Raw genomic sequence first — 26,806 nt, forward strand, 5'->3', positions numbered from 1 at the left:
GTTAGAAACATGTTTGCTTTAGTGGTTAGTTCTTTTTGTTATAATCTACTTGTCAGTTGCCATGCCATTTAAATAAAATCCAGAAATGGATGTTACTTAAATAAAATCCAGAAATGGATGTTACTCAGTATTGTCAGCATCAGCATTTCTTTCAAAGTTAGAAATATGTTCTAAGGAATCAATATGACCTTTCTTTATTTTTTCCCTGGCTGAAGAAGCCGTAGCCTGTTGTCTCTGGAAATCTTATTTTCTGAATGCTGCCTAGTACATTGTTTATCAATCTGTTACCATCAGTCACATGCAATTTTAAAGAAACAGAAATAGAGAGTTATAAATCAGTATGGAAAATATCAGTTACTGAAGGCAAATAACTCCACAGTTCTTCTCTGATGTGGAATTAGAAGTTACTATTCTATGCCTAGTCTTCCCATTCACTATGTCTAGTCACCATATCCCTAGTCTATGCCAGTCTTCTCTGATATGGGGTATTTCTTTTTGCTTATATAAAGACCAAAGTACAAGCTAGCATTATTATGGAACATGAAAGACAAAATGGGATTAACAAAATACAGGCACAGATAACATGTATATATTCTGCCCACTTAATATTTTTATAAAAGTACTTTAGATAGAGGGAAGAGGTGTTTATTATGTTACAACAGTCTTCTGTGTGACTGTCTGCATTTGCACATGTGGGGTTTTCTTTGGGCTGGGTGACAGTTCAGAAATAAATCACCATGTTTGCCAGGAACAACAGCATCCTATCTCAGAGGGGCAGCTTTACCAAAGAGTCCCTCAAACAATACACTTTCAGATTTTCCAAATTATTGGGTTTATAAATGAAGTGTGTGCACATATTAACCATTGTATTTCTTGATCCAACTGGAATACGTGCTAGATACGTTGGGTTCAGGCTGCTGCCAAGACATGAGCCTGCTCTTACAGACATATTAAAGCTGAGCTGTACAAGCACAGTCCTCAGCTTGCATCACTGAAAAAGTAACTGCAGAGCATTTAAGAGTTTCTGGAAATGAGAGCAGCATTCTTGTAGCTGGTGTGTCACCTCACAGTTCTTCCCAGGTGAACATTATTTTTCCTGGAACAAAGCAGGCGAGGCTGAGGGAGCTTTCAGCAAACCTGGAGCATCGACCATGCCTGCCTGTTCTGCACACTCCTGCTGCAGGTCACACACTGACTGCAGGTGCAGTGAGGAACGTGGGAGGGAAACAGTCAGACAGTCAGCTGGTTGGGCATGTAGGGCCAAAGGGGCAGAATATGGACAAAAACCTGTGACAGGTTGCAGAGCCCTCCCATGTGAGGTGACTGCATGTTTGTGTGCCCGTAGGAAGCCAGCTCAGAGTCCTGTGCAGTGTATCAGAGGCTGGCAGGCTTGGATGTTGGGGTTTTTTTTTAAACTCCTAGATCTGAAATGCAGAATTTACCCTGATCTGGTTTTGGGATCATTTACTACTGAGCTAATACGAGAAGAGGTTTGAAATCCTGCATCTCATGATTCAGTAGAACTCTGAGGCGTCGTTCCAAGAGGGAAAGCCAAAAAGTTTTCATTAAATTTAATAGTACCTTTTTTTTTTGCTTAAGAGCTCACAAGTTTTAAAGCGATTTGCTCAAGTAAGTGCATTTGAAAATCCCCCCAAAATACTACACTTTGCAAGTCTTCAGAAAGGTTTCCTACAAACAATTATTTTTCTGAAAAATGCAGATTAGCAGCAATACCAGGTAGGCATTGGGAGTCTTGCTCAAGTCCTGCCATGCTGAATGTATTCCTATAGTCCGTCATGGTGAAAGTGAGATGCCAGTTCTTAGAGCAAGGACAACATCTGTTCACTCTGCAAAGCATTTTCCACACTTGCATTGAAGAACAAGGAAGAATTATTCTTTGATTGATTAAAATGTTGTGTCACCTCTGTGCCCTATTACTGGCCTCTCACTAAGTTTTTCTTCTGTAAGAGCAGCCACAGGATTGTAGCCCTAAGTTTTCTACAGATGCAACGAGGTATTTAATTGCAGCTAATTTTTTTGCTCTGAATAATTAATGTAGTGTCAGTACAAAGCAATTATCTGGGGGAAAATACCCTGAGGCTCCCACCAAAGCCACGCGTTGCTGCTGCCGTACTAAGAGGCATTACAGTGGTGATGTGTGAATGGTTTTAAAATTCTGCATTTCATTGCTTTCTGACCAGATAAAAGGTGGGAAAGTGCATTACATATCGGATGCTGGCATTGCTGGGAAGGTGGAAAGGACTGTCCCTGAGGTGTATGCTGCAGATGGGCAGTGGCACTCCGTGCTCCTCCAGAAGAACGGCTCCGCTACCATCCTGGCTGTGGACAGGACTCACACCAGAGACATTCCCCATCCCACGCAGGACTTCGGTGGGCTGAACGTTCTCACAATCTCTTTGGGAGGAATCCCATCAAGCCAGCCATTCAAGAGCACGGTTGCAGGTGATTTTTATTATTTTTTCTAAATAAGATGTTCATAAGTGGGTTTCAGCACACAGAGGGTCTCAAGGGCTGCAGAATACGCTGTAATTCCTGATTAGTAACTCCTATACTTCTGTGTTTTGCCAGGAAAATTGCAAATTGAATGAGTAAGGGCTGCAGACTTTGTTCCTCCAATACGTGTTGCAGCCTTGTTGTTTCCAAAGCAGGCACTCCATCTGCAGGGCTTTTTGGAGGCAGGAGGGTGGATTTGCTTGCTTGTCTGCGAATCACTAGCTGTAATTTAGTTATGCTCATTGAGAAGAAAAGATCTTCTTCACCTAGATCAGAACCTGGAAGATCAAGGGAAACCTTATACTTGGGTAAAAATGCTAAACAAGAACTTCATCTCTTTAGGGGTTTGGTAATTACTGCAGGATTCAGCCTGACTTTAACACGATATTTTCTGAAACTCCAACTTCCTCCAGCTTTATCCTGCTGTCAGATGAAGAATAGGATTTATTTCTGAGCCACAGAAACCAAGGATAATAGCAAGCCACCCTCTGACCAACATCTAGCTGTTAAGAAGTAAATCAGTTTCCCTGAAGAGTTAAAGCAACTGCCTTACACCCTGGTAAACGCAGTAGACAAAATATATTTGATATCATTCCCCCAGTGATAAGTAAAGATGGAAGTGGTTTTTAGCTACAAACTGAGACACTCCAGACAGTGCAGGCACAGGTTGTACAAAGCTTTTATATTGAAATCTTCCCGACTTCAAGAATTGTGACCAGATAAAAGATCTTTGAGTGGAGCGTTCTGAGTCTGTTTGAAATGCAGTACAGAAACATATGGATGCTGTGCTGACCTTTACCCTTTTTACATCTATGTTTTATGAGCAGTGTGTGCGTGGAAAAACCAGAGGCTTTTAGCAAAGCTAGAACAAAGAAAATTGAGGACTCTGACTTCTCGCCACTGCCTGATGCTGTGGCAGGCAAATTAGGAGTGTCTGGCTCCCATTAGGAATGCACAATCCAAAATCTCTTATTCATATGATTTTATTTTATTTTAATGGTGGATTACATTGTGTATGACATACCATGGCTTTACAAGGGGGAGGTATAAAACTCTGCATGAACTCAGTGAGTCAAAAATATCTGCAGCACTGTTAGAGACAGAAACAGAGAGAGTGAGGATACCAGGGCTGGGAAGCTGGCACATCCAGTAACATTTCCAAACCTGAGGAGACCTGACAAAATCCCAATTGCTCTTTATCACATCACTGCTGCCAGGGCCCACCAAGCATGAGGTAAGGCAATTGGCCATTCTGCCTGGGTTCCCATCTGAACCTCAGTCCTCCATTTCCTTTTTATTTGGGAATGTAGTAAAAGGGGAAAATGAAAACATAAAGTAACGCTGAAAGAAAATGCTTCTCTTTCAGAGTGGAAATAATAAAGAAATAGCATGCTTGCACAGCTTAGAAGGCTCTTCCATGTCCCTTTGCACCACGACTTGCATCTCAGTGAAATGTATGTGATGTTCTGCCCACTCGTATTTCATTTCTGACATCAGAGGGTGTTCAGATTTTAAAACAACACACTTTGAAAACCAGAAATCTGTAGTAAATATCACCTCAAAAACTGGGTTAATGGTTGGACTTGATGATCTCAAAGGCCCTTTTAAACCAAAACAATTCTACGGCTGATGGTCAGAGTGTCTTTGACCTCTGTTGGCCGTGCAGGTCCTGACACTGACTACTGCTTGTCCTCCTAGGCTTCGATGGCTGCATTTCCTTCCTCAAGTATGGTGGGGAGAGCCTCCCCTTCTCCGGCCAGCACAGCCTCGCCACGCTCTCCAGAACCGACCCTTCGGTGAAGATCGGCTGCCGCGGCCCCAACGTCTGTGCCAGCAGCCCCTGCTGGGGGGAGCTGCTCTGCATCAACCAGTGGTACTCCTACCAGTGCGTCCCGCCGGGTGCCTGTGCCTCCAGCCCCTGCCAGAACGGGGGCAGCTGCGAGCCCGGGGCTCACGGGGGCTTCACCTGCAGCTGCCCCGAGGCGTACGCGGGCCGGACGTGCCGGACGGTGGTGGCGTGCCTGGGGGTCTCCTGCGCCCCGGGACACGAGTGTAGAGCGGGGATCAGCGGTGGCCACGTCTGCCTGCCCTCCCCGCACCCCCCAGAGCTCTCCCTGCCCCTCTGGGCCGTGCCAGCCATCGTGGGCAGCTGTGCCACTGTCCTGGCGCTGCTGGTCCTCAGCCTCATCCTCTGCAACCAGTGCCGGGGCAAGAAGTCCAAAGCCCCCAAGGAGAAGAAAACAAAGGAGAAGAAGAAGAAAGGGAGCGAGAACGTGGCGTTCGACGACCCCGACAACATCCCGCCCTACGGCGATGACATGACCGTCAGGAAGCAGCCTGAAGGGAACCCAAAGCCCGACATCATCGAGAGAGAAAACCCCTATCTCATCTATGATGAAACCGACCTCCCGCACGCCCCAGAGACCATCCCCAGTGCTCCCCTGGCCTCCCCCGAGCCCGAGATCGAGCACTACGACATCGACAACGCCAGCAGCATCGCCCCCTCGGATGCAGACATCATCCAGCACTACAAGCAGTTCCGGAGCCACACGCCCAAGTTCTCCATCCAGAGGCACAGCCCGTTGGGCTTTGCCCGGCAGTCCCCCATGCCCCTGGGAGCCAGCAGCTTGACCTACCAGCCCGCCTACGGGCAGGGCTTGAGGACGAGCTCTTTGAGCCACTCCGCCTGCCCCACTCCCAACCCCCTGTCTCGGCACAGCCCCGCACCCTTCTCCAAATCCTCCACTTTCTACAGGCACAGCCCGGCCAGGGAGCTGCACCTGGCCATCAGGGAAGGGAGCACCATGGAGATGCACAGTGATGTCTGCCAGCCTGGCATCTTCAACTACGCCACTCGGCTGGGGAGGAGGAGTAAGAGCCCGCAGACCATGGCGAGCCACGGCTCCCGGCCGGGCAGCCGCCTGAAGCAGCCCATTGGGCAGATCCCTCTGGAGACTGCTCCTCCGGTGGGACTCTCCATCGAGGAGGTGGAGAGACTGAACACCCCTCGGCCCAGAAACCCCAGCATCTGCAGCGCGGACCACGGCCGCTCCTCCTCTGAGGAGGACTGCAGGAGGCCTCTGTCCCGGACCAGGAACCCAGCCGATGGTATCCCTGCCCCCGAGTCCTCCTCTGACAGCGACTCCCACGAGTCCTTCACCTGCTCGGAGATGGAGTACGACAGGGACAAGCCCATAGCCTACACCTCCAGGATGCCCAAGTTGTCCCAAGTCAACGAGTCTGACGCGGATGACGAGGACAACTACGGTGCCAGGCTGAAGCCCCGGCGGTACCCCGGGCGCCGAGGGGAGGGGGGACCAGTGGGGGCACAGGCCACCAACACCACCACCACCACCAGTGCTGGGGAGAGCTCCTTGCCCGTCAAGCTGGGGCAGCAAGCAGGAACCTTCAACTGGGACAACCTCTTGAACTGGGGCCCGGGCTTTGGGCATTACGTGGACGTTTTCAAAGATTTGGCATCTCTTCCCGAAAAAACAGCAGCAGCAGTGGGTGAGGATGGCAAAGGTGGTACAGTGAAACCCGTTCCCAAGGATGGGGAGGCAGAACAGTATGTATAGGCTTTACCTCCTGGTAGTGCCACAGGGACCAGTCAAACCATTATATGGTTGTAGAAAAGCAAAGGTCAGCATTCAAACCCCGGGCCAGTTTGGTTGGAGGAGACTTTAAAAATAATAACCATTATGCTGCTGAAAGAGACTTAAAACGTTTTTAATTTAATTATGCTTGGATGAATTTATTTCTCCTGCATGCGTTGTATTTGAGAAGGAGATATTCGGCATGCAGCCTTTGGAAGGGGTTTCCTATTTACCATTGTTTGGTTTGTGATTCTTAAATTAATAATGCTCTGTTCCGAAAAATGAACTAATTTTTTTATTTTTTTTTTTTTACTTGTGAAGGATGTGCATATTGTCTCCAGCTACTAACACGTTTTACGATGCAAGAGTATTGAGGATTTAATTTTCCTTAAGAAGTGCATAGAAGAAGAATGGTGAATGAAGGAATTACAGTAGTAAGGTGTCTCAGAAACCGTAGTTACCATATCCTGCAGTTGCTCACATGATGGATGTGATGAAATCAGCTTGAATAATGGCTGGCAACAGTGCTGTAAGTCTTATTCCATACAAGAGGTGCTAGAAGCAGCTCAGCCAGTCAGCACTTTAGGAGTTTTTGTTCTTTTCAGCTTCTTTTTGTTTGGGGGATTTTCTTTTTGTTTTCCTTTTTTCTTGTTTTCTTTTGGGTTTTTTTTGTTGTTTGTTTGTTTGTTTTATTTTTTGGGTTTGTTTTTTTTTTTTGTGGGGTAAGAGGGGATTGCTTGTTTTGTTTCTTGACAAAGTTGTGTGAGAGCTTCTGAATCTCTACAAAGTATTTTGGGATGCTTAACCCTGGTCCCTGCCCAGCCCCTTCAGTGCTTCCAGCGGGAGGGGAGTGATGGATGTTTGTCAGGAGGCTTGGCTTGTGGCAGCAGCAGGATCAGCAGGAATGAGAGAAAAAAACCCAAAACCTTGATTTCCACATCTCTTGGCCTCTCATCTCTGCTCTGCTGCTGCTGCTGCTGCAGTTTGGGCTCCCCCCCAGGTTTCATTTTCCCAGCTGTGCTCTGGAAAGGTGGGAATAACACTCCCCTACCTCCCAGGGCTGTGGTGATGAGGACTCCTTAGTTACCTGATCTGAAGTGCTTAGGCATTATAAAGCACTATAATAAGTATTATCATAATTATTATTAAAGCACTGCCTAGCCTTGGTGACCTTGAAGTGGCATTTTCTGCATTATATGATTTTCTATGTTGGAAACTTTGAAGATTTATTTATTGTATAGAAAATTACTGCACTCTAGCATTTTGGAGCGGATATGAGGGAAAACTACTTGTAGATTCATTAATGTAGCTTACTATTTGTCCCAGATTCCCTAAAGTTTTAGGTAAAGTAGAACCTCACAAAGTCCTTACATCTTCATGCAGATCTGATGAACCTATCGTACTGTGTAAAAACTTCAATTTTTTTTTTTTTTTTTACCTAAGCTGTGTTTTTATATCAATATTTTCCTATGCTGAATAGTTTTCTTACTTTCAGGGAAGGTAAGAAAAATACTTTTTTTACATTTGTTACTTATGTAACATCCATATTTTTCACATTTTGATAAAATTGTAACATACTGTATGCTTTCTACCTGTAAATGCCAATAATAGAATTAAAATATTTATTTAAAATCTTTAGTGTGTGTCACTGGAAACCCTTCATCTTCTCTCTCTCTGATTCCCACTTCTTGGTCTTTATTTTTGGGCTCTTCTTCATCAGGAAATGGGCTTTCAGAGTAAGCTGATGTAGTATTATGCACTCAGAGATGGTTCCCAGCTAAGTAGTGCTGTGGAAATGAAATGAAGCTTTCTGCAGAGGGGCAGCACGAGTCCCACTGACTCCAGTCGAGTTGTCACTTCTCAAGGGGTGAATTTCACATCAAAATAAAGAGCCAGCAGGCTTCACCTGGCTCTGGAAGACTGGAAGGAGATGGTCCTGGGATGTTGGTGAGATAATGTCCCAAATACCAAATCTGCTTTCAGATTTCAAATGAAAGTGCATTTTATTCCATCATGGTTTATTTCCAGCAACTGGGCTTCTATTTGGTAACAGAGACTTCCACCTTGATTCAAAGCTGAGGCTTTCCAGCACACAGAGAGTTGAGAGTGTGTGAGAACAAGAGTTTTCTTTAATAAAGCAGCAGCCAAACAATAAATAACTGCATTCTTCTGTATTTATAAGAGAGTAAATCAAACCTAGACAGCTTGCTGGAGAATGCAGAGAGTGGAGAAGTTAAGGCTGCAGGCGAGAGGTGAGTTCTGAGGTTACACTTTGAATTAGTGCTGTTTTGTTTAAAGAACTTAGGAAAAGAATAACAATTCAAGGAGGTTTTTTCTCTGCTACTCGTGTGTTTTGGGGGGTTTTGGCCAGCTTGTGTCAGAATCAGCAATGAGGAGCTGGCTCTTTTTGGCTTAAAGTGCTGCCAGCTTCATCTTGCCACACAATGGTGAGAAGATAAGAGGCCAGAGCAGCCCACATTTGCATGAGAAGTAGTTTCATCTGAAATAACAGGAGATCCACAAAATATTTTGGAGTCTGAGAAGCTGCTGTAATTAAACATCTGTTAAAAAGCTGTATGTTTAGTTTGAATATTATCCTTTAATATAAACTGCACCACATCCAAGCAGCGATTTTAATGGCACATGAAAACTTTAACAAATGAAATCTTTTAAATGTAACACCAAACACATTGAGAACTGCATGATGCCAGTTCAGCATTCGGAGAGTATCAGAAAGTTTTGTGGAAGGGAAGTAATGTGCAATGTGGACTTTAAAAAAAATTAAGTCACAGGCTTAATGCAGTTTGCAGCTTATGTTGTCATGCATTCCTCTACATTTTGATGCTGTCTGTGACAGACAAAATAATATTTTACTCAGTTCCTTGTTTCCCCATTTCTGAAAAGCATCACAGTGTGTTTGACACAAGTATAAGATCCATTTCTGCCTTTTTTGTTTGGTTTTTTTTAAATTCTTTCATGATGAGCATCAGGAAAGGGCTCCAAGTGAATCATGTGAAGCAATCATCCAAAGTTAGCAGAGTCGTGAGGAGTGAGCTGTGTATTTTCACTGGCTCATCACTGGAACTGCACAGTCCTGGTTAAAGCTCAGGGATCTATTGTAAGTCACAGCTTTGTGGGAAGGGAACACAGAAGCCTCTCATGGCAGCAGTTGGACTGAGTGACCCATCTTTCTGCTAGAGAAATCCTGTAATTTCTGTTAAGGGATAAATGATACATTAAATCTAGATTTTTCTGATGCAAGACCTTCCAATATTTTTCATCAAAGTTATAGAATTTGAAAAAAATTACTAGGCACTGCCTTAGGAAGTAACACAAAGCCCCACACTCTGGTGGAAACATCCCCCCCCTTGACAAGCAGACTCTGAATAAATGCTGCAGCCCACAACCTGTGCCAGGGATTATCAGCTGGAAGTGCAAAATCCATCTGGAGCCACATGACTCCCACCTGGAAGTGAGGAGGTTTGGGGTGGGAAGGGGGTGTTTGATCTCACTGATGCCTGAGGAAGCAGAAGCTGGAGCTGACTCTTTGCAGAGGTGCACCACAAAGAGGAGCTGCCAGGGGCTCTAAGGTAAATTCACATTAGATCCCATTTTTTCAGCCAGCTCCTCCAGGTAACCATCTGAGGTGTCCCCAAGATGATGGATTGTGTGATGGACCACCTGCTGGGCTGCTCTGAGAGTACTTTTCTTTTTTATTGTATTGTAAGTTATGTTTCTGAAGCATGGGATTCAAATGATTGATATTATTCTTCAGTGTCAATAATTTTAAAAAGTTGCCATGCAAATGTCACTTCCTTAACTGAAATCCGTAAGAGACTCCTAAGTATTGTTTTCTGTTGTGGATATTCCTTTGAAAATTGAAAAAATGGGGAGAAAAAGATGATTAGGATGAAAGGCTGCTGTTTTTTGAAGTAGGACTAAAGGAGAAAGTGAAAAACTCCATCTCTGCTTTCTTTCTCCTGCTCCTGTTTTACTCTTCACCCTTTTATCTTTTCCCATGCCCATCCACGTGTTCATTCAATAATCTTTGTGCAGTCAGTGCTTTGTTCCCCCCTGAGTGCTCACTCTGGTTTTCTATAAATGTCCCTTAATGAGGGTGTCTGACAGCAAGAGCTCAGGTTGCCACTGAGCAGCCTCTCTTTTTTGAAAAGCTGGGAATCTGCACTCAGTTGGCCTTCCCTCTATTGTGTGTGAACCTCACCTTTCACTCAGCCAAGCTTTACAAGAACTTCCAGCAAACAAGTCTAGTTGGATTCTTGGTCTTTTTTACAGCCTTTTCTGTTTTTCCCGTGAGTTCCAGGCTTCACCATCCCTCTGCACCGAGCTGATCAGCAGATTGTGTTTCTAAATTGGATTTTGCATTTAAAAGTACTTTTACCTCTGGTTTTCACAAAGCAAATGATCAACAGTGTCACTCTTGGGTTTTATGGGTGTATTTCATGCGTAGTAAATAAACAGCATTGGCATAGTGGCAGATGAATTTCTCAACAACTTCTAAATGTGAGGGGAAGAGTCTACAGAAGGTTTGTGCCAGGAAGTTTGGCAAGCTGCTGAAGCAAAGCCACAGGGCATTTCAGGCATTTCACTTGACTGCAGTTCCCATTGGGAAGAAAATAGTGACCAGGGTGCCTGCTGGCAGTGATGAAAACGCTCCTGAAGAGCCACCATGGTACCTGCCAGAGGGAGGGAGCAGCAGCAGAACACAGAAGGCTGTAATGGAATGAAAATTTTCCATATTTTTCCCAAGGATCTCCACCCACACTGAATACCCTCGTTGTCATGGTCAGCATACACAAGGAGACAGCTCAGGTCTGGGATCCACAGCAGTTTTGTAGCCTGAAGAACACAGAGGATGGTATGATGTACACACATCATGGACATAGCCCAACATATGTGTGTAGGCAGGCATGAACACTGGTTTCCACATGGCAATTAATACCTGCAAATTGGCATGACTGAGAAATAGATTAGTGACTCCTGACCCCCCCTCCCCCCAGTAATAAAAGATTAAGCCACTGTTCAATATAATTCTGCTGATATTCTTAAAATACTGTGACTCCTTATGCAGGCAGGCAGACAAGGAGTAGGGAAAACAAACAGGTCCCTATCTTCCCATTTGTTGGTTTATTTCCCTTGAGTCTTTTGAAAAGCAGTCTGAGCTAGTAATTAGTGCTGGTTCTTTCATATCTTGTGCAATTAGCTGAAAGAGCAAATCAGAGAATAAGAAATAAGCATTAATATAAAAGCCAAACAGTAATATAGAAGAACAGACACCAGAAGAGAAACAGGCATTGTTGAGTCATTCAAAAAGCACACTTTGGTGAAATGATGTAGAAGACTTCCAAATATGCACTGTAATTTCCTTTAAAATACATCTCCTTCTTAATAACGTGAGCCTTTATTAAAACAGTTTGTTAAACCTTGGCAAAGATACTATGTGACAGCATCGTTTTATAAGAATTCCTTCTACTTTGCAATGAGCTAAGCAAGAACTGGAATGGTTTGTCTCTTAAAACAACTGCTGGTGACCATATTATAAGGCAAAAGGAACATTTAAAAATAATATTTTTACACCTATAGAATTAATTGCTCTCACCAAGCAGGCTGGACTTTGTAGAGCTCTGTAACACCACGTGGCAGAAAATACCATTTTTATTGCAGGGATGAGGCTGGTGGCAACTTTGAGGATGGGGGTTACAACTGGGACTGGGAAGTAGGTTTTGGTTGAGATTTAATCCAAGCTGAAAGCACTTCAAGGTAACAGCATTACAGACTGCAATCCTTTGAAAACCAGAAGTTCATCTATCTGATCTCCAGGCACACCCCAGTGTTTCAGCAATTGGATCATGAAATGACATAAAACTCTGGCTTCCCAGAAATACCCCAGGAAAGCCAAATAACCAGATAGTTTTATCACTTCTGTGAAAGTGACCCCAAAACCTCCAGTGCTGTGGCTGCACTGACACCAGCACCCAGCACCCAGCATTCTGCAGGCAGAATCCCCTTCCTGAGGGAGCAGCAAGGTCCCAAATATTGTTCCCTGCTTTTCCTGAAGTAAGGGACAGTGACACCCAAAACTTGTAGCCTTAGTTTTATTAGGAAATTACTTTTCAGCCAGGGCAAACCATGCACTGTGGGTGTCATTGTGAGGCTTTTCTAGTTCTGTTATGCTTATGATTTTGATCCTTTTTTTTTTCCTTTTTCTTCCAAAATGATTTGCAGCTTAAGTCATTTGAAAGAGGTAAGAAATATTCTCATTATTTCAACCTAAGTGATCTTTGTGATTAAAGTTTTTAATTGCAACAAGGACGAGTTTATTACGAGGGAGCTTACATTAAATTAGATGCACTTTGGCTTCTTTTCCTGGGTTTTGCAGAGATTCTGTTGTTACGGGGTGCTCAGTACCTCATTTGGTTTTCTTGGTACTAGTTTTGTTCACCTCTTTGTAGCATTAAAACCTGTGGCAGGTTTTTTTTTTAATGAAACTGACCCTATGGAGAGCAATGCATGCAAAACCTTTTAATAACTGCTGAGTAGTTTGCAGGGGCCCTTACTCATCCATCCGAGTGCACTTTCTGAATAATTGCACCTGACAAAAGTTCTGAAGCTTGGTCAAAGTCTCCTTTGCCTTCTGATTTTGGTTGCTTTTGTTTTGACTTTAAGATGTCTCTGGATCTTTGTCATGGGAAATGAACTTGGCTGCTTGCTTTGGTTTAAGCAACATTCAATACTCTGAAGGAAGAAGTGGAGTATGAGAAGTCTGTAATTGTGTCCATTTTTCTTTTTTCTCTCCATTAAATAGTTAGTAGATATCCAAACTGTTCTGCTCCTGCAGTACATGGTGTCCTGGGTTTTAATGGGACTTCTCTGCAGCTAGTTTAGGACTCTAGGGCTGCAGGGTTTCACACTTATAAATGAACTTCATGACCTTTGTAAACTTCTGAGAGTTTTTAATCTGGCAAATGTCAGTAACAAGAAAAAAGCTGTGCTAAAATAACTAAGAGAACACTTTCCAGTTTGTCTCATCAGCATTTCTCTGCCCTTTGGCAGGAGACACTGTCACAAAAGAAGTCTAGAGTGCCTGAAAAACAAAGTAAGGAAAACTATAGACAAGCAACAGGTTATCGAGCTAACATCTGCCCTAAATGAACGTTTTTAATAAGATCAAATAGTGCAGGTTTCTGGGTCTGACTGCCTCAGACTGCTTTTTGTGTTTGAAGGGCTGATAGTCCTGGGGAAAACTGGACCCTCCTCACTTCTGGTGAGTTATAGCAGCTGGAGAGCTGACTCTTCATGGTTAGTTAAGGACAGAACAGGACCCCAAACATCTGTGAGTAGATTTCTGTCCCCTCAGTGACACGTATGGCTTCCTGAGCTGGCCAGTCTGGGAGAAGCTCATTAGCCAAAGCTCATTAGCCAAAGCAGATGCTCCTTCCACAGGTACACAGGGCCTGGCCTCCCACCCATGCTCGGAGCCACGGGCTGCACAAAGTGCCAACTCCAATCCATAAACTTCCCCTTGGCAATTCCCACGTCCCAGTGCACACACAGCAGGCATTCCCTGCTAATTAACCAGCACTCTGCCCAACATCTGCCTGCACACCTTTGGCCAGAGGGATCAGAGCATTGCTGGGCTGTTTGTGCCCTCACAGCCTGCCCAACAACCCCACCTCTCAGCCTGGGTGCACAGCAGAGCTGCTGCAGCCCCCTGAGCATCACTGACCCTGAGCAAATTGGACCAAACAAGGTGGACAGCCTCTTATACTACCTAAAAAATACTTTGTTTTTATAATAATGATTCTTTGTTATATTTATTCTATGCCTTTGACTTGAAAGTATAATGTGGAAGACATCAAGGGATAAGGTAAACAGCATCTGAAGCAAACAGAGCCTCAGCTGTGGGTCCAGTGGTGCTGATGTGATATTTGATGTCTGATAACACTTCCATAGCTCCACTGAGTTGCCTCCTTAGATGTCTAAGGATTAATCCTCCCATCTGCCCCCAGCCCTGCTCTGTGTTTTATACACCTACAGCTGTAGGACATCTGCTGTGACAGAAGATTCTACATAAATAAGATGTTAATGTAAAAAATATTATTTACATTACCTAAAACGAGAGCTGTTAGGGAAACATCCAAGGGGCTGTGTATCTTTCCTGGGATGGCTGGACAGAGGTTACTAAACAAAAAGCAGCAGGCATCCTAATGTTTCCAAGGGGTCCTTTACATCCTTGTAAACTCTAAGAGTTCTGTGGAAAAATTATTTAAGGTTCCTTGTACACAGCCCTTTGTGGTCCTCATTGTTCTGCTGTACTCTTCTTTCTTCCTCTTCTAGTGGCTTCTTCCCCAGTTTATTGAGGCTTCAGAATGATTGGGAGGGTCACACACAGCTTCCAGGTGACTTTCAGACTGGCAGAATCCACATGGAGGGTGGGGAGAAATGGTTGTCCACCTTTGAAAGGTTTCAGCTGCCCGTGTGAGCCTTTTCTTTTGTTTTTCTTTCTTCTGGACTCAATTTGATGCCACAACAGTCAGCCAGCACACAGGTCTGGATTTGGTTTCATCATTTTTGATTCCTCGTTGCCAGGTAAAGCCCTGTTAAGATCTGTGCCATCCCTGCAGGAATTCAGGCCACACAACCCCATTTCCAGAGGATACAGGTGACCTGAACACAACAACTTGAGCAAGGTTATGCAAACCCCAGTGCCAGTGAGAGGATCTGAGCCAGTTTCCCAGCTCAGGGATCATTAAAAGCACCAGCTTCTGAGTTCTCCCACCCAGCACTGAGCTGTGAGGCTGTGGAAGGTGAGCATCCCTCCCCTGCCCAGCTGCACCCAGAGCCTGCACTGCTCTGGTGCTGCAGGAAACCTTTAGCAAAGTCACCTGGGGGCTGGCTGTCCCTTTTTCTTGGTTGTATTGACCTCATATCTGGACAGGGGCTGTAGGCAAGGAGTTGCTGTTGATTATGATCCCTTTTGCTCCAGGGAAAGCAGTCTCTGAGTTCACCAGCCCTTGGTGCTGGTACAACAAGCAGCACCATGCCATGTCAGCAGTGCAAGAGGAGCACAGCAAACCAGCAAGTTATTTGTGGTTGGATGTTTGTTTCCCGACTCTTTTGTCACTCAGCCACCCTTCTCTTTATCATGGTTTTTTTCTTTCCTGCTAAACCACTCTGACATATTTTCCACTCTCTACGTCACCCAAGATTACTGCCCTGGGAGCAGCTGTGGTAGGACACATTCCTTCCCCTTTATCCGTGATTTTGGACACTTACAGCAAGGGAACAGCCCCTCAGAGTGTGATCGGGTGCTCCTGGGCCTCAGACATCACCTTACTGCTTCCTTTGCATCTCTGCTGCTGGGGGTGTAACCCAGTGCTCTGTACCTACCTGCTCCCCACAGAGTCAAAGCAAAACCAAAAGATAAGCAGGAGCAAAGCTCTGAGGTCTCCTGCTTCTGGGGCAAGGTGCCAGAGTCTGGTGAGACCATGCTATGCTGGGAAGATGTTCTGTTGCTCATACAAAGTCTGACCAGCTCCGAATGATTTCAGTCCCACATGGTCAGATCTTTAAACTTCCATAAGGTGTTCAGATGCTTTAGATTTTTCTTGACAGTCTGAGTCCAGCTACCAGTTCTCCAGAGCCTCCCTGAGGCTTTCAAACCAATGCAGGACTTCTTAGGTTTGCAGGCAGCCCACTTGGAGCCAATTCCAATGTCTGCCTCCCTGTTTCCCAGGGGCTAGTCAAGCAGAAGAGAACCAAACCTGGCTCCTCACATAACCCTGGGCTTCCATTGCAGCTTGCAGAAAAAATTCTTTAGTCTGAAGGTGTAGGACACTGGAACATGTTGCTGGGAAGCTGTAGCCCCATCCCTGGAAGTGTTCAAGGCCAGGCTGGATGGGGACTTGGGCAACCTGATCAAGTGGGAGGTGTCCCTGCCCATGGCAGGGGGGCTGGAACTTGGTGATCTGATGATCTTTTAGCTCCCTTCCAGCCCTAGCCATCTATGATGTCTCAGAAGGATGTACAGCTTATTGCTAGAGGTTCAGGTGAAAGGACTCAGGCCAAAGGGCCTTTGGGTCCTTCTCAGATAAAGGATTATTCTCCAAATCCTGGATATAAGCAGCGATACGTGGGCAGCACTTGGGTCCATTTCCTATTTTCATAGTCTGAAGAGAACTGGGGTATAACTGATCTAGGTTTTGTTGTTCAGTCTTTCCTGGCTTTGGATGACTTTTTCCACTTGTTTATACTGCACTTGCTTTAGCAGTTTATGTGATCTGTATATGGCTGATCAATTATAGCTAGAAGCTGTAAATCCAAGGAAAAAAACTCCAGAGGAAAGCACTTAGCAAACTGCTGATGGAGGCACACCCAAATGGAAATTTAACCCTCTCTGGTCCACAGAGGAACCTCAGGGTTCTTAGCATTGCTCAGCTGGGCAAGGAGAAAAATCTGAGTGGTGAAGAGACTGCATTTTTCTTTGTGGCCACTCCCTTGCAAATTAAAAGCAGATTTATTTGGCTGCATCCATGCTACAGGGCCCAGGGCTGCCTGGGGGTATATGAATTTCATGAGAGCTTTGTCACTTCTGAAGGACTGGCAGCACAAGCATTGCTTTGCCCACTGGTGTCCAGGCACCTAAGGCTTTGGGAAGAAACCTCCTGTGTGTCTTTGGAATAATTCCAGTCATAATAACACCCATTCTTTGTTTTATGACAGATTACAATTATGCCCTTCTCTGGTGTGCAGGTTAGATGCTGTTAATTAATTATGTTCCACAACATCTGCATTTTTGATGGTTTTACCTGGGAGAGCTGTTATTCAGCCATTGAAGCCTCTGCCTGGCTTACAGAGATTGGTTTTTAAACAGCAGATAGAAAGCGACCTCAAAAAAAAGAAAGTTTGATTGTATGCTCTGTTGTGCAGCAAAAAAATAAATGTCACTCCTCCATTGCAGCCTGGAGTGAGCATCTGAGATGGAGCTTGGCTCTGGAGCATGCCCAGGATCTGTCTGCTCTCAAAACACTGATTCCAGCCTACCAATTTTACACTTCTTGATGAGCCATCAGATATGGCTATGAGGAGGTAGAGATTGTTATCTCTAAGGCTGCCAAAGCAGCCCCAGAGCTGCCCTGTGCTCTGCCCATATAGCCCCTGCACAGGGCCCTTTAGCTTCTATAGAATAAAAAAAGCCATCATCTAGTGATTCAAAAATACAGACTTATCAAGACTTAATTGCTTTTCATTTGCTTTCATAATAACAGGAAGCAAAGCAGAGTTGTGTCGAAGTGGCTTATTTCTCTAATTGCAGTTGGAAGGGGCTGCTGGCATCAATACTGTGAATGACTTCATTGAAATAAAGATAGATTTATGGATTAGCTGGGAGCAAACATTTGGTCTTACAATAGCAAAAAAAAAAAAAAAAAAAAAAGCAATATTATTCCTGCTATCTGCACGTTGTCTTTAGAAGAGCTCTTTTCTTTGTGTTGCTGGGTGGTTCTTTTTTTGGAGGGGAAAGGTTGTTTTTAATACACAATGATAAGAAGACCCTGAAAAAATAAATAAGCTTGCTGGGCTTGAGGTGGTGGGGGGAAGAGGACTGCCCTCAGTAAACCACTGTGCTTCCAAAGCTTTGCTCTCCCAGCAGCCTGGCTCTGGAGTCATGCCTGTGTTTATTATTGTATTATCCTTGTATACATTGACAGTCTGACCTGTAAAACTCCACCAGCATCATTCCACAAAACACTGGTGAGTGAAAACAGCAATGAACCATCCAAAACACTGCTTGCTGGGGCTGGTTTTGTCTGTCAAGAAAGGAGCAAACTGCAGTGAGTTTGATCACATAGCCCCTTTCTTCCCCTTTTCCCCCCTGTTTTGTGACTCTCATCTCTTGCCTGCTTATTTTCCTTTTGCCCATGTGGGATACCTTGGCACCACACCAGGCCACTGAATATTTGGTTGCATTTTTCAGAAGGGAGGGAGATAATTGAGCTAAAACCTCATCCCAGATTCACCAACAGGCTTTATGACAGGCTGAGCTGGTGGCAGAGATGGGAACAGAAACTGGAGAGGAATTGCTTTCAAGTTCCCAGTGCTGAATTAGTCAGGCCACCCCTGAGACTGTGTAAATGACCTGTCCCAATTTAATCACCTCCAATAGCTTCCATGCAGTTTCTGTATGGCCTTCAGAAAGCTGGGGGAAAAGCCCCATTTCCTGCTGCATCACCCAGACTGGAGGCCTTTCCTCTGCCTCCTTTCCACTCCTTCCTCATGGATTTCTAGAGCAGCAGCTCCTTTTTCCTTCTTTTTCATCCTTTTTATTTTTCACTAATTACAACCAGACTCTGGGCTGGCCGGAGTGCCAAGTCAGTCAAAGTGCCTTGCACTTCTCTGGTCTTGAGATGCTAATGGGGGTGAAAACCTCTTTTTCAGAGAGACAAAGTGGCATTGGCACTGAGTGAAGGGGACAAACCAGCTCTCCCCCAACTGCCAGTGTTGGGGAAAGTGTGTCTGGAGGTTTTCTTCCTAGGCTGAGTTATCTGAACTGAGCCATGGAGGCTGGAGAGAGGCCAGGGGAGAGCTACAGAGATGATGGGGAGACTGGAGCATCCCTCATGAGGAGAACCTGGAAATGTTCAACATGGAGAAGGCAAGGCTGAGGAGAGGGATCTTATCAGGGTTTATAATTATCTGAGGAATGACAGGAGGATGGGGCCAGGCTCTTCCAAGTGTTGCTCAGGAACTGGAAAAAGAGGAAAGTGGACACAAACCAGAACACAGGAAACTTCTTTACTTTGAGGGTGGCAGAGCACTGCAAGAGGCTGTGGAGTCTCCATCTTTACAGATACTAAAAACCTGCCAGGATGTGACCCTGGGCCACCTGCTCCAGCTGAACCTGCTTTAATTTAAGCAGAGTTGGACTCCATGACCTCCCCTCTGTGACTCTTTAGTGGTAGATGTTCCCCAGGTGCTGGCATTGATGCCTGAGCTCTGTGGCCAGGTCACAGCGAGGAGGTGGCACCTGTGAGCAGCTCCTGAGAGCTCTACAGGAAATAAAAGTGGGCTCCACATCCGGCCCAGGTGCAGCTCGTCAGCCATGGTGATAATGACGCTGCAATTAACGTATTTAAAGGAGGAGAAAGAAAGCGCTAGGAGACCTGCAAAGGAGAAGAGGAGAGTAGAGTAGGAGGAAGAGAGGAGAAGGAGGAAAAGGAGAAAGGAGAGGAGATAAGACAAGACGAGGAAGAATAAAGGAGAAGAGGAGAGGAGGATGAATAGAGGAGAAGACAAGATGGGAAGGAGAAGAGGGAGAGGAGAGGAACGTGAGTGGAGGAGGTATGGAGGTTGGAGGTGGCTGAGCAGAGGTTCCCAGGCAGCCTGTGCTGAGGTGTCAGCCTGTCCCACTGCAATCCATGAGGATGTCTGTGGATCTGCAGCCATGGAGGAACCCGTGTCAGAGCAGGTGGCTGTTCCCACAGCATGACCCTGCGGGCAGCCTGGGCTGGAGCCGTTCCTGAGGGAGTGCACCCCATGGGAGGAACTCATGTCCCAGGGTTTCCTGAGGGACTCTGTCCCCCCAGAGGGACCTCACGTTGGGTTAGGAGAAGGTGTGAGGAGAACTTCCCCTGAGGAGGAAGAAGCAGCAGAAACGCCATGTGAGGAACTGAGGGGAACCCTGAACTTCTGTGGTGCTGCAGGGATGAGGTGAGAAATCGGGAGTGAGGAGATTTGGGCCCGGGAGGAAGGGAAGATGGTTTTAAGATCTGGTTTTGTTTCTCATTGTCCTCTTCTGGTTTGGTTGGTGACAAATAGCTTGGGTGTTTTTTCCTGGGTCTGCTTTGGTTTGCCTGTGACCATAACTATGGGTTAAACCCCCCTGTCCATGACTCTAGCCCCCCAGCTTTACCCAGGGTTTTCTCCTGCCCCAGGGTGAGTCAGCAGGTGCCTGGTTCTTTGGTATCAGATGGGCCTAAACCACAGCACGAGGTGTCCCTTAAAATCTTTTTTGGTCGGAAAAGACCTTCAAGATCACCAAGGCCAACCATTAACTCGGCACTGGCAAATCCACCATTAAACTGTGTCCCTCGGCACCGTATCTACCCATTTTCTGAACACCTCCAGGGATGGTGACTCAACCACTTCCCTGAGCAGCCATTTGCTGTCTCTGTGTCTTCCACTGGAGCAGTTTTCCCTCATATTCAATCTAACCCTCCCCCCAGCACAACCTGAGGCTATTGCAACCTGGGAGAAGAGACCAACCCCCATTTGCTTCCCCTCAGCCTCCTCTTCTCCAGCCCCAACCCCCCAGCTCACACAGCTGTTCCTCATAAGACTCGTTAGACCCTTTACCAGCTTAATTGCCCTTCTCTAGCCACGTCCCACCACCTGGGTGTCCATCTTGTAGTGAGGGGCCCAAAAGCAAACAGGGGATGTGAGGTGAAAGCCTCAACCGGTGCTGAATCCCAGGGCATCGTGGCCATTCCCCCATCCTGATGGCCACACTCTGCCTGATACAAGCCAGGATGTTGCTTGGGCACCTGGGCACACTGGTGGCTCCTTCATATTCATCTGGCTGATGACCAATACCCCCCAGGTCTTTTTCCAACCTTCAGCCATGGATGGGTAAGTGTCCCCTATCTGAGCAGCATCCAGGGGCAGCAGGCAGAGACAACGGGGCTGCAGAGCCCTCTTCAGCAACAAAGAGCAGCAGTGCTGGCTCGTGAAATCCACCTCAGGCTTGTAGCCTCATAAGGAAAAAAATGCCTTTAATAGAAGGCAGTAATTGGCAGAAAATATGGGAGAGGAAGAACTCGGCCCGAGTCTCTGTTCTCATTAGTTTTAAATTAGTGAACTCCGTTGGCTTCACGGGAGTCATTTCTGATTTGCATCAAGATAGCTGAGATGGGGATCAGATACAGAATGTATTTTTGTGTTTACAGTCGTGTGACAGTCCTGCAAAAATAGCAGTGATGGTGCTGAGCTGTGCCGGGATGCCAGGAGGCCAATGCACCCCCCAGCACCCTGGTCCCCTGCCCACAGAGGAGAAGCAAAGCCCAGCAATGCTTTGTCACCAGCCTGGCATCACGCAATGCTCCACTGGTATACTGGGATCACCACACCACTCAGCACAGAAATGCCATTTTTCACAGAGGTAAGGAAAATCCATTATCAGAAATAATCTCTGCTTTGAGAGCTGACCTCTCTGCAAGCAAAAATGCTCATTCAGTTAAAAACAGTTTGCTGATAAATAGTTTGTGATGGTACCGAGGGCCTGCATTGCCACGATTATTTATACTGTGTTACAATTTATCTGCTATGGGCAAACTGCACTGCAGGTCCTTCAAGCCTTAGCTCTCAAAATGAAATGTTCACTCAGCAGCCAAGCTTGTTTGAGAAATTAATAACATTTGAAGTGACAGCAGCTTAGTTTCTCTCTAAAACTTTTCTTTCAATACCACTTAGGCTGCAGCGATTCACTGACTTCTTTCAGTCAGTACCAGTTAAACACAGCCTAAGATTACTGTTCCTTGATTTTTATTCTTTTTTTTTCCCTAATGCTTTGGTTGCACTGATGGCATTGTAACCGGATAGGGAATGGGTGAAGTCTGGGGGAGGCAGAAGAGCTGAAATCTGAGAGAGTCTGTGTTACAGCCAGCCCGGCACGCTCTCTGCTGGCTCCAAAACCTGATCTGCTCTCCTCTGGCAGCCAAATCTTTACACTGTGGGCTTTGCTCAGGTTTACATCTGCACTTCTGTAGTTCTGAGTGGCTCAGGCTGCTCTATCTTGGACATCCACTGAGGTAACCAGAAGCAGAATCTGATTTGCAAATTAAATTTAACAATGAAACCAAAATAATGGCTCTGTGGTATTGTCATTAATGTCATTCAAAATCCATCAGTACACTGGGAGTAAGGGTTGGGCTGTTCTGCTTCTGCATTCAATATTGTCAGAAGAAATGAACCAGTTTGAAGGAAATAAGAAGAGATGGATGTTTTTAAAATGAGAATACTGAAATCATAGTCTTTTATGTCTCATTCTGCTTGTGCTAAATAGGTGAACATATAATAGAAATATCATATATAAAATATTATAGAAACAACTGTATATTTACCTACCTGTATATACCTTCTGTACAGGCATGAGCTTGCCTTTTGACCACTTGTAGTGATTTAAGGTTCTGGCAAGACAATGTCACAAAGTACAGCCTGAAACCTGTGTTTCAGTAAGGCCCAGAACTCTTGGCCCTTCCCGAGCAGACTAAGGTCTTAAAATTAGCAGAAATCCTTCAGGAAAGCATGCTCCCAAACTTACCTTTTAAGGAAGTTTATGATGGTTCAGATAAGACTGGAAAGAATTTCCCAACTTTCAAGCACAAGTCCATTTCTATAAAACAAACTTAACACCTGAACATTTGATAAATGACTGGGGGGGGGGTCACCTTGATGATGGAGTCAAGGTAAAGGTCTGGTAAAGGTGGAGGGGAAGGGGGAAATGTATTAAGATGTCCTGCAGTGATTTCATAACCTGAACCACAGTTACTGATCTTGGTATATCCACAGTCTGTAACCACACAGCTGTGCTTCAGCTGGGAAAATGGAGGGTTTGTTTGCAGTGCCATTTTGGGGAGCCTGAAAGCTGCCTTCCCCCAGCCTCAGCTGCATGAGCTCATTCCCTGCCTGGCTCCAGCTGCTCCCCGTATGTGTCCTGACCCTCCAGCTGCTCCCCTCTCTCCTTCAGTACTGCTGCTTCTCCTAGGATTGGTTTTGTCGGTCAAAATTAGAGACATGAAATGGAATACACTGCTGTTACAGCATAATAAGCATAAAAAGGCAGAGAATCACCTCTGATTTGGCTCCTGGTGGAGAGGCTCTGATGTAGGGTGGTTACAGATGGACTGGGATGCTAACTCCTTATCTCCAATATTGCTTCATCTCCAGGCTAGGGCAGAAAACTGTTCAGTCTTAAGGTGATTTTTATGAGCATGTTCTTGATGATGATCTTATAACTGATGCTTAATGTCAGTTCACACTGAGGGTCCTTACTGATTAATTTAGGGAGGTAGAGTGGTTGGTAATTAATCTGTCCAAAGGCACTGAATTTTTCCTCGAGGGCCACACCTAAGGTGTGATCATAAATCAAGCCCCAAGGCGAGAGAGGTCTTTGAAGGCTGAGGTATATATGAGGAAGAACTCTCCTACCCTGTGGAAAATCCCTGCTTTGGAATATTCTGCAGTGGGATCAGGAGAGGTTGTGTGAAGTGCTGTTTGGTGGCCATTTCACAAATGCAAGTTTCACGTAGAAGTGACTCATTAGGAAGGCAGATGTAATTTCTCCTTATGGTGTCAAATACACTCTCAGCTGGGCATTCTTCTAAAGGGGAACAAAATTCAGGGACTTTTCAAAATCTGTCTCAACCCATTAACATCCATTCAGCTGGTGAGGCTTTGATCTTCTGCAGAAGGAGCTTTAAAAGGGAGGAAGGAGAAGAGGAGACCCTGTCAGCAGCCCCAAGTGCTCCTAACACTTCGGCAGTGTGCATGGTGCTAATTGGATTTCTTGCTTCCAAGCCAGCTCATCATCTTCATTTGAGGTTTTCCACAAATAAGTGTAAAACAAATCTCTACAAATCCCAGCCCTAGCAAAAATAATCCTTTGTTGTTTGGCACTTAGTTCTGGGTCACTAATTCTAAGCAGGAAAAATTACTGTAACCTCTGGGGGAAAACAAAATCACATCCCACATGAAATTACAGGAGTGGCTGAAGTACATAGGTAGATCTGGAACATTTTTCTGGTAATTCAGGCAGTTTGGCAATTGTTGGATGGAAGGCAGCTTCAGATCACAGTGAAGATAACTTGCTGGTTAATAAACTCAGATTAGCTGTGTCCTTCTGCCCTGAAAGATAAGGCACTGTGATAATACAGACAAAAAGGGAGATATTTAGTAAGTAACCAATTCATAATATAAAAATATAGTACTAAAGTTTTTATAATCAGTGCCTGATCCTAGAAACTGAGTTGTTGCTGGATGTTTTGAGCAGCTAGCAATTAGAAAAACTCTGTGGCAAATTCTTTCCTATTAAGACTTTATCAGGACTATTGATTTCAGCAAAGCCAGGCTGGCTTCTGCTACACATGTGTATATCTATACAGGCTCTCCTCGTGCTGTGAGAGCAGATATCATAAGGTTGATTATCCTCTGATCCTGTTTGGGTTTTTTCTTTCCTTTTTGAGCATGCATTCAAGAAGCAGTTTATTTTTTTAACACTGTGGTTTCTTTACAGCAAGCAAACTGAGTGTGAGAGTTGCTGGAAGGCATTAAACATGGGTATGGACCTCCACACTGTCACTGCAACAGGCACTTGGGTAACAGCACAGCCACACTCTGATGTTGCTTGTTCTTTTTTGGACTCTGATCTAATCCTTGTTTCCCTGTAATGGCCAAACAACACTGGTCTAATTAAAATCAGGCAAATATTTTGTGTCATGTGTAATAGGTAATATAAAGTACATATGCAATGATTTAACTCAACATCTAAGCTTTATACAAAGAAATTTTTCATCTGGCATTAACTTCCCAGTAGACAGAGAGCAATGAGTGTTGCCAGTGCTGTCAGCTCTCAAGGATGCTGCATGGGCAGTGCTGGTGTTTCTGGAGCACTACTAAAGCATGGCAAAAGCAAGATTTTTATTTCCCACCCATTCCCACACCCTTTTTTTTAATTCTTTTTTTATTATTATTTTTTTAGCTTTCATTTGCATGGGAAAATTATCCTCTATGATAAGGGGAGAAGATAGAAGAACAGCAAATTTCTGTGGTACTTCTGTGAGACTGCCCCAATCTAATCTCCATTTCATTATGGTCATTGGATTGGGATGAAACGTCAGCAAATTGTGTCTCTGGTCTCCCAAAACCAAACACAAATGTTTAATCTGGCAAAGGATTTTTCAGTAACAATCCCCCAGAACTAAGTAGGCCTTGAAATATTTTTAAAACTGATAAAATGCTCATGTGCCAGGCTGCAGCCTCTCTTCCAGAACAGCAGAGAGGAATTCTCTCCAGCCAGGCCTGTCTGTTCTGAAACAGAGGAAGTGCCTTTGGTCCTTCTGTCTGGTGAGAGAGAACCCACCTCAATTCCTCTTTTTCTCTTCAGAATCTGAGAGATGAAAAGTAAAGGCAGGTAATTTTCTATAGCTCTGGCTATGTCCAGGAGACTCAAGTGGGATGGCCAAGTCAGTCAGTGACTGTCTGCTGCAGGAATGGCAGAGAGAGCTGTTTTCCTGCTATTCTCAAGAATGGCACTAATATTTCTGTTCCCTCTGAGGTTTATGACTCTGTAAACTGCAGCATAAAACTATAAAACCCTTCCCCTTGTTTTCTCTGTTTATATATCAATGGTGAATTTCCTGTTCTGTCTTTAAATAAGCTGTTTTCTGCTATTTCTGTTTTTCTTATGGAACAGAACCATCTACAAAACACAGTGGCAGCACTTAAACTTAGGAAATACGCACACACATGTTGGCAGGTGGTAACAGATGTGAAACTCATTCCCAGAAGTTATTGCTGACTTGAAGAATCTGACAGGAATTGAAAGTTTAGGCATTTATGTAAATTCACATCTGCATTATACAGGATTATAATGTGATGCAAGCTTAGAGGGAGAAAAATAATAGAAATCCTCATGCTTTGTGACATAAGCCAAGCAGTCATTCACAGTGCTTTCCCTGGGGTTCTTTTCTTTCCTTCTCTCTTCTCTTTTTGAGACCCCTACCACTGATTGAGACAAAGGATGAAATGGATCCCTACTCTGAATCACTATGGAAATTTCTGTGCTAATAGTTTAGATTTTTCACTCATTCTCCACTCTCCTGGTTTGAGTGAGTGTAGAAGAGCCTACATCAGGAATCACCACAACCAAAGTTTCCAGAGTTCAGTCCTATTTACTGCTATTCCTGAGGCTTGGGCTGTTACATTTGGAATTGAAAAACACTGTTTTAATGTCAGAGGGAGGAATTATTTCCTTAGATTCTTTGTGGGGAGCAGGGAATGTCTTTTATAAATTTAGGCAGCTCAGCTTTTTAAAAAAAAAAAAAAAGTCTATTGTGGAATAAAACATTTTGCTTCATTGCAATACTCCTCATGGGCAGTACCTGTCAACTCTAAAGAGAATTAATTGTGATTTTCTATTACTGCTGCTTTTTTTTCCTCCCTTAAAACTGTGGTCAGCCAATGGACCATTCTCTCAGTTGTCTCCCAGTCCTATTTTGATGGCTGGGGAGGGATGCAAAGCAGGCAGTGCAGCCCCTCCCCAAAAAGCCCTCAGACCCCTCTGGCACTGACTGGTTCCTCTGCCACAAGGAGCCTGGGAAGTCAGGAGCATCCCTAACTTCTCAAGTCCAGGAACAGCCTGACTGTGTGTGTACCCCAGCAGCTCTGGGTACCCATCAGTGCCCCAGCCTGGGACAGCCCCCTCGGGACAGTGCTGATTTTTGTTAGTGAGCCCCAAATTCAGCAGAGCAGTGTAAGAGGCAGCTGGGTGGGGACAAGTGGTGGGGACTTTGCTGTGAACTCTGTGAGCCCTCCAATAACTTCAGGCTATACACATGGCAAAACACCAGAGAAATACCAAGAGCCCAGTTCTGTCAAAGCAAACATATCTTTTTAATTAAAAAAAC

The 26,806-nt window shown here is 44.9% G+C and overlaps 1 protein-coding gene across 1 annotated transcript in view; it reads left to right on the forward strand.

Annotated features, from left to right (window-relative positions):
• The window catches only part of FAT4 (FAT atypical cadherin 4), a 108,004-nt gene extending 101,278 nt beyond the window's left edge, over positions 1–6,726 (forward strand). Inside the window, exons 16-17 of the mRNA XM_030450675.1 lie at positions 2,202–2,463; positions 4,213–6,726. Coding sequence (XP_030306535.1) covers positions 2,202–2,463; positions 4,213–6,092 — 2,142 coding nt within the window. The 3' untranslated portion in view covers positions 6,093–6,726. The remainder of the gene's footprint in view (positions 1–2,201; positions 2,464–4,212) is intronic.
• Positions 6,727–26,806: the final 20,080 nt, after the last annotated feature.

The sequence above is a fragment of the Calypte anna genome, chromosome 4B, assembly GCF_003957555.1.
Source record: "Calypte anna isolate BGI_N300 chromosome 4B, bCalAnn1_v1.p, whole genome shotgun sequence".
Classification (NCBI taxonomy): Eukaryota; Metazoa; Chordata; class Aves; order Apodiformes; family Trochilidae; genus Calypte; species Calypte anna.